General features: G+C 44.1%; 1 protein-coding gene across 1 annotated transcript; it reads right to left on the bottom strand.

Moving 5' to 3' along the window:
* Positions 1–202: 202 nt before the first annotated feature.
* On the bottom strand, positions 203–1,818 carry C14H11orf91 (chromosome 14 C11orf91 homolog). Its single transcript, XM_075162783.1, has 2 exons — positions 1,461–1,818; positions 203–273 (listed from the first exon to the last, which is right to left on the bottom strand). The coding sequence occupies exons 1-2, from the start codon at positions 1,816–1,818 to the stop codon at positions 203–205; spliced, it is 429 nt and encodes a 142-aa protein (XP_075018884.1).
* Between the last annotated feature and the right edge of the window lie 5,814 nt (positions 1,819–7,632).

Raw genomic sequence — 7,632 nt, 5'->3', positions numbered from 1 at the left:
AAATACATAGTAGGGTTATCAGTCACTAGTACCAGATAAATAATACACAAAAAAAGTCAACAAGAAAATATACTGTATGTTTTAATTTGGTAGAAGAATAGCATATAATAAGTAGAAAAATAGTATCGAAGATCCATTAAAATACTCTATAGTGATATAGTGACAGAATATCCAGCTGAAATAATCCTCATCATCTTGGTGGCTATTTCTTCAGCTTCTGCCTTGCTTTCATGCCTTGTACCTTTTCTTCTTTCAGTGCCTTCAGAAGTTTATCTAAACAGGAACGAAACATAATTTGTCATTAATTTTGTCATTAATACATAACAGTACTTTTAAGAAAATCAAATAATGTGTTAAGCAAACCAGTAATATTCCTTACAATTTTTTGTCTAGCAAATATCTGAAAACTACTTTCTCACATGTAATCTAAATAATAGGTATTAAAATGGAACAAGGTATGTATTGCTATGACAAAGGATTAATTATGACAAATTATTAATCTCCTGTTCTGAAAAGTAAATGTATGCAAACTATGTATCACAATTTCTTTGAGATCTTCCGTTCAATGTGTGTATCTGATGGACATTTTTTCTGTGTTCCTGTAACCTTTGCGCTCCTGAAAGTTTCCTGACTGGCAGCCTGTGGCCTTGAAGGAAATGACGAGCATCACATCCTTACAGTTGTTGGCCTCCCTACTGGAACCCTCAGTAATCACTATCTGCTGAACTATTTTATTTCCTGTATTTCCTTCAAGGCCAGTAGGTTTTAAAATTAAAATGACAAACTAATTTAACTTTTTTTTTCCCCTACGTCTCCAGCTATCTGCGGTCATCAGTGGCCTTTATTTTACATCAATGCCAATTTACAACTGCAGGATCTCATTAGTAGTGGATACATTTTGCATGTACAAACTCCCTGATTTGCATGGCGCCTGAATTGGTTTTTGCTAACACTTAAATGACTTCGGGGGTTTTATGACTTCGGGGGTTTTGTTCCGTTGCGCTGAAGTAACCATATCCGTAATTCTTGTGCCTCCTTTAATTTATGCCCCCAGCCACCTGCCCGCGACCAGTGACCGCGGTAGATGACACCGGACAAGGGCTTTGTTCCCTGCGCCCCATGTGCTCCCCCACCACCGGCTGCGGGGAACAGCTGGGTGCTGCGCCCCAAACCTGGGGCGCCTCACGCCCAACGCCGCAGGGGCACTGCTGCGGGCTTACGGCGCCGCGGGTGCGGCGGTACCCCAGGCTGCCTGTTCACACCAGGTTTCGGGGTTACTGAGGGAGCAACTGCTGCCTTTGAGGCCGAGGTGTGCTCGGAGGCGGCAGGGGGGCCCCGCTCCACAGGCCGGGGCAGGCAGCGGCGGCCCGTCGCCGGGCCCCGTGGGACGGCCCCGGACCGAGGGGAGCCGCGCCTGGCCTCGGGCCCGCGCCCGCCCCCCGGCCCCGGGGGGGACGCACACTGCTGCGCGTCGAAGCCGTCGCCGACCAGCGCCAGCAGCTCCAGCTCCTTGAGGCGGATGCCCAGCTCGCAGATCTCGCTCTCCAGCTGCGGCTGCTCCCCGGGCCTCCGCGCCGCGCCCCCGCCCTCCTCCGCAGCCGCCGCCGGGCAGAAGAAGCGCAGCGGCTCGTAGGCGATGGGCGCCAGCCCCGCGGCCCAGTGGGGCGCCGCGGCGGCAGCCGGCGGGGGCTGCCGCGGCCCGCACACGGCTGCGAAGGGCGTCCGCAGGCCGCCGCCGTCGGCCAGGGGTGGGGCGGGCTCGGCGCGGTCGTGGAAGTGGGGGAAGTAGAGGAGCCGCGGCGGGCGCTGCTCGGTCATGGCGCCGCCCGCCAGCCCCCGGCCGCCAACGGCGGTTGTCCTGGAGACGGGCCGGCCTCGAGTCGGCTGGCCCGGGCTCGGGCCCCTCCATGCCGGGCGTCGCGGGCCCGCTCCCAGCGCCGGCGGCAAGCACCGGGAGAGCCCGGGCCGGCCCTGGCCCGTTTCCTTCCTCCCCTTCTCCCGCGGCGCCCGGGCCTCGCCCCGGGGCTGCAGCCGGGCAGCCGCCTCCCCGGGGCGGGCACGGGCCGGGGGTCGGGCACGGGGACGGCGGGTAAATTTTGAATCTCCCAACGTCTGACACGACGGGTGACGCGTGTAGAGCCAAAGCATGGGTGACGTTTCGAACGTAGCTGTTCTCCTGTGAGAGGGCAGGTGTTTCACCCAGCAGTTTTTTTTCTGGGCCGGGGACGTGATACTTCAGGGGTGCCTTAGGCTCTGGAAGTAGCATTTGTCAAGAGAAGTGACAAAGGTGTTGTCCAAAAGTTGTCTCTTAGCAGTTTGTCCCCAGGCTACATGTGAAATAAGGGAACCAGATATTGAGGATGGAAGGATATTGGTGAGGGAAAATTTCATCTTCAAGGTGCTTGCTCACGGATAGCTACTGCTCAGCATTATCTGATGTTCAGGATTATAGGGTGGGTTTTTGGGGGGTTTATTTGGTTGTTTTCCCCCATGAAAACCTTCCATCCTTTATTTGGATTTGGGGGTGACATTGCTGGCTCATTGCTATTTCATGGGAAAGCATTCTGTTAGCCTTAGCTATGTTTCCATTAAACATGACAACCCCCCTGCAGCCCTCGGCAGCTATTGGGGGCATTGCTGATTACTTCTGCGGAGGTCAAAACAGGCCAAAACGACCCTCTCGGGCTTCCAGCAGGAAGACTTCTGGGATGGATTTGAGGTGATTTGAGGTGTTCTGGACAATCTTAGTAAGAGAGGTGCCGAACCAGTGCTGTTGGTAGAGGATTGATGACTGCAGGGCCTGTGGAGGTTAGTTACGATCAGTAAATTCACTTAAAATGAGGTGAAAAGTCTACTGCAGTGCTAATGCAGGCTTGAGCAGACTTCAACAATACACAGCCCCTAAGGGACTGCTGTGTGCTCTGGAGTAAATTCCATTTTTAAAGCTTTCCTTTGAATAAAATGAGAAGTTTGGTATTACCTATTCCTAGAAGTGGACTTCTGTGTACTTAGGTGTAGTGCTCTGTGGTGGGAGCTAATACTGATGTGAATGTTTTTTTGAAATTCAGCAGATCTACAGACATTAGCTGTCACAAGAGCGACAGTCAGTGCTCTGAAAAGTGGTAGGAGAGAGAGATAGTGGCAGGAGTCGTTCAGTATTTTATTTTCATGTGCACTGTTTAGGAAATGTGCTCTGACTTGGAGTCAGAAGCAATAGCAGTATATGAGTGTGCTTTATAATACCAGTACCAGCATAATACCAGTACAGGTTACATATTTTCTGAGTGGAACACACATATTTGAAATGGGCACTGATCAGATGAGAAGTCTGATAATAAGATCTCTACCCCCCCCCCCCCCCCCCCCGTTCTTAGTGAATTAGACAAGAACCACCAGTATAGCTGATTCTGTATGACAATGTGAGGAATGAGCCTAAGCATTAGGTGGGCACAGCACCTGTAAGTGTCTCTTCTTCCCCCGCCGCCCGATAATTGGGGAATGTATAGTAAAAGTCAATAACCCTTCCTCACCTAGGTCTTTGTGGGTCGCTTTTGAAAGCAAAACAGCGCTGATGCAGACCTTGCAGGGAGCTCTACTTTTGAAACCAGCAGGAGGCCCAGTGCTTCCATTTACCTTTCCTAAAATAAGTTTCTGTTTATCTGTGAACATGCAAAATGAACAGATACATTGCTATTTTATTTGAATTTGATTCAATATCTGTGTTTGTTTATGCTCTATTTTAGCTTCCTTTTCATTGATACAATTAACTTTGTCATTGGGGTAATATTGGCATGCTTTTTAATTAGTAATACTTTGAATAACTGGATTTGGACTTTTTTTCTCTGAGCCTTTTCTATCACCACAGTAGAGTAACTACTGTCTTGCTGTTGCACTGTCTAGCACACCCTTGATTCCCCACCTCTTAACTATTAAAGATTAGGTAAAATATTATTATTTAATATTCAGTAGGGAAAACCAAAATGTAAGTATATCAAGTTGTGTGTCAGTATATATGTAGGTGGAAAAGAAGGAGTTCTAGAAAACCAGTAAGGTTCTCATGACTTTAAAGCCCAATCTTAAATTTGTATAGTGTATTCCTTATATAGGGGGTGATAAGGAAAAGCATCTGCTTTCAAAAGAATTGAGAAAAAAGAATTAAAGAGAGTTCTTTCAAAAGAAGTGAGAAATAGAAAAAGATTAGGTATTTAGTAAAAGTGTTTATTTTATGAAATAGCTCTTATGACTGACATTTGTATTTTAGTGAAGTGGCGTGAAATGTGGATATTCATTAACACAGATGTGTATATTGTGAAGTTTTAGTCATTTATTACAACTAGCAGTGATAGGATGCTAAGAGATGTCAAGGTCAATTTTGGCCCTGATACATTGCAATTCTAAGTTTCTGAAGATCGATCTTAGTGAAAAGAGAAAGGCCCCTTTGCTGAAAGGGACAAAATGGGAAAAAATGTGCTGAAAAATGAGAGGAAGATACCTGCATTCACTGAAAAGGAAATTTTTGGAGGAGAGCGCATAATACAAGTGTTGTAATTTCACACTTTTTCTAGCATTTTTCTTTCATCATTTGGTATCAGTCAAAGTAAAATGTATAAACATTTATATTTTCCTAAAACTTGTGGTTTTATATGCTGGATGCTAAAATCATGAACCTAAAGGTTCCTTTTTTAATCCTTACAGCAAAAAAAGTGTGCGATACTAATGCTGAAGTAGTGGGTCATGTTGTCTTTAGGTGCCATCTGGTGGAGTTTTACAGCATGTTAGAAGTGCTGCTTTTTCTTTCTGATTGCATTAGTCATGCAGATAAGTATGTGCTGAGCACAGAAAAGGTTGCTTGCAAGAATCAGAAGTTAGAGATGCAGAGATTAGATAAAGATGATGACCGGGAGAGCAAAGGCTGCAGCAGGGAGAATTAGTCAGATTATAATGCATCTCTTTATAGTATGGGTTTTAGAGATTTCCAGTTCTCATAACTCTTAAATTTTTCTCCTTCATTTAATGTATAATTAGTGATAGCCTCTTTACTGTAAAGCAAATAATGTTCTTGGTAATGATATTTTGAAATAAAGATGATGACATTCCAGAGTTACAGTCTAACCTTTTTTGAGGGGAATGCTGTCAAGATATTTTAGGGTTTATTTTTGTAATTGTACAGGCATCTTAGGTGATGCATTGCTATTAATATAACCCCAAAGATTGTATTAAATAGCAAAGGGGTTTATGTAAATTTTATAGTAGAATAATCTTATGTACATTGTTGTTAGACGTCTTCAGGACTTAAGAGTCAATTATATGAGTTACAGTAGGACTTCTCCCATGGGAGAAAATACTGTCGTTTAGAAGCATATTATTTTCTACTTAGGCCTCAGGAATAAGGTCCTTTTCACATGTCCATGCAAGGTCCTACTTAAAGCATGAGCTAGTGGTAAAGCAGGATTGCATTTTGGATGCTGCCTCCTGCGAACAGGTGAGACATCGGGGAAGAGGCAGGGAAGGGAGAGGAAATACTTCTGTCTACCTGCCAGGAAGGCTAGTTGTGCAAGGTGGAGAAAGGATGTCATGCTGTGAGATGTGAGAAAAACTCTGCTTTTAAGAAAGATATGTTCATTTGCCCTATTTATGTAGTGTTACACACCGGTCAGACATGTGCCGCCTTCTTTGGCATTCAAAATTTGTTTCCAAAGTCCTGGGTTATGCAAATGAATACATCATGTGGACAGAAATTCTGTGTAGCTAAACTGACCATAAATGATACAAAGATCAGAGTTTTGAGACAAAAAATGTATATATGTGCTTTGTAGGCCAGCAATTGCAGTATGGGTAATAACTATACAGATTTGATCCCATAGAGGGAGTAATATACATACACTTGGTAGTGTGTTATAATTTGATAAATTTAGCACATTCATCTCTGTGTATTTAAGTGTTGGTATTTGAAGTGCTTATGAAAATGTTAATTTTGGAGAAGCAAATTTTTACTTATCTAGCCAACAAAGACAGTAGTGACAGTATCCCAATCACCACTCCTCTACAGTGCTTAAAAACTTTTTGAAAGACTTTTCTGTTGAGAGAAGTTGAGGGTAGTCTATTAAAGTTATGAAGTCTCAGGGCAACTAAAATATTCTTATGTTAGCGGCAGCAGGCAATGCAGTCTGCAGCGTCAGTGACAATATCAACATTTAAAATATCAGGAATGGTAAACTATGCTGTTAACTGCTTGTGTCACCATCTAAGCTATATAGACTTTTTATTTTGCATTTTATATGCACATTAATTTGTACTTACGTTCAGTGATACCTAGGATAGTGTCTTCCATTGGTTTGATACTTACAGTTTGAAAAGTTACAGCTGCTGGTAACATATGCAGTTTAAATACTGATACTCAGAATTGTTGAGTGTGCATGTGTGTGAATTCATGTTTTCACACAGATTGCTCTAAAAATCTGTAAAAGCCACAAAAGCTACAGCTCTTCCACTTTTACATGAATTTTGTATGGCTTTTTAAAAAAAAAAAAGCAGATTTTATCACTGAGATACCCTGAAAAGTTGTGTCAAAAAGTTGGATTTAACATCTAATGTGTTATTTAAAATATATACTAATAAATGACATTTTTTGCACTCAGTTGAGAGTTGTGTTGGCCTTCCAGTATGAATATTCTGCCATCTCTTCTTTTTAGTTTAGATTTTTAGTTTAGTTGTCTTTTTTCCTGCCCTTTTTAGTTTATTTCATTATGTTGGTGTTCCAAGAATGTATTTTATATCAACTTCCCACTGTCAGCACCCAAATCCCCAGCCTTTATTGCCTGTCATTCAGATTCTCCAGCAAAAATGACTAGATTTTCTCCTTTCTAGGGGAAAAGCTTCTAAAAATCTTTACAGGAACTGCCGTGCTGTACTTCAGATGCATAGGTTTGCAGGCAGTGAGCTGTAACACTTCTGCTCTCCTTGTTTGTTTCTGCTCCTCATGCATGTTGTCTCTCACACTTGTGCCATTTGTCGTGCTGTCTCTTAATGATAAGTAGAAGAGTCCCACTATGTTTCTGAACTATTGTACTGCATCTAAGTTGTCACTTGTTTCTGTTTCTTTATGTTTGGAGTCCCTTCCAGAAGGCCTCTCTTCTCTGTATTAGAAAAGATACTGGTGCTGTTTAACCCAGTCCTGATTTAGACATGTGACTACTACCACAGTATATTAATACAAATTGTAATAATTTGAATAAATGTATTGGATTTATGTGGCAACGTTTTGGTAGCCGGGGGGGGGGCTACAGGGGTGGCTTCTGTGAGAAGATGCCAGAAGCTTCCCCCATGTCCTACAGAGCAAGTTCCAGACAGCTCCAAGACGGACCCGCCGCTAGCCGAGGCTGAGCCAAACAGTGGCATTGGTAGCGCCTCCATCATAGCATATTTAAGAAGGGGGAGAAACTGCTGCACAACAGCAGCTGGGAAAGAGGAGTGAGAATACGTGAGAGAAACAACTCTGCAGACACCAAGGTCAGTGAAGAAGGAGGAGGAGGCGGTGCTTCAGGCGCCAGAGCAGAGATTCCCCTGCAGCCTGTAGTGAAGACCGCGGTGAGGCAGGCTGTCCCCCTGCAGCCCATGGAGGTTAATGGTGGA

The sequence above is a fragment of the Calonectris borealis genome, chromosome 14 (assembly GCF_964195595.1).
Source record: "Calonectris borealis chromosome 14, bCalBor7.hap1.2, whole genome shotgun sequence".
Lineage (NCBI taxonomy): Eukaryota > Metazoa > Chordata > Aves > Procellariiformes > Procellariidae > Calonectris > Calonectris borealis.
Note: the sequence above shows the minus strand (reverse complement) of the source record. Positions and strands in the feature narration are given on the sequence as shown.

Coding starts and splice junctions, on each gene's coding strand:
- C14H11orf91 (XM_075162783.1), bottom strand. CDS start 1,818: ATGACCGAGCAGCGCCCGCCGCGGCTCCTCTACTTCCCCCACTTCCAC. Junction 274..1,460: donor CGGCTTCGACGCGCAGCAGT/GTGCGTCCCCCC, acceptor GTTCCTGTTTAG/ATAAACTTCTGAAGGCACTG.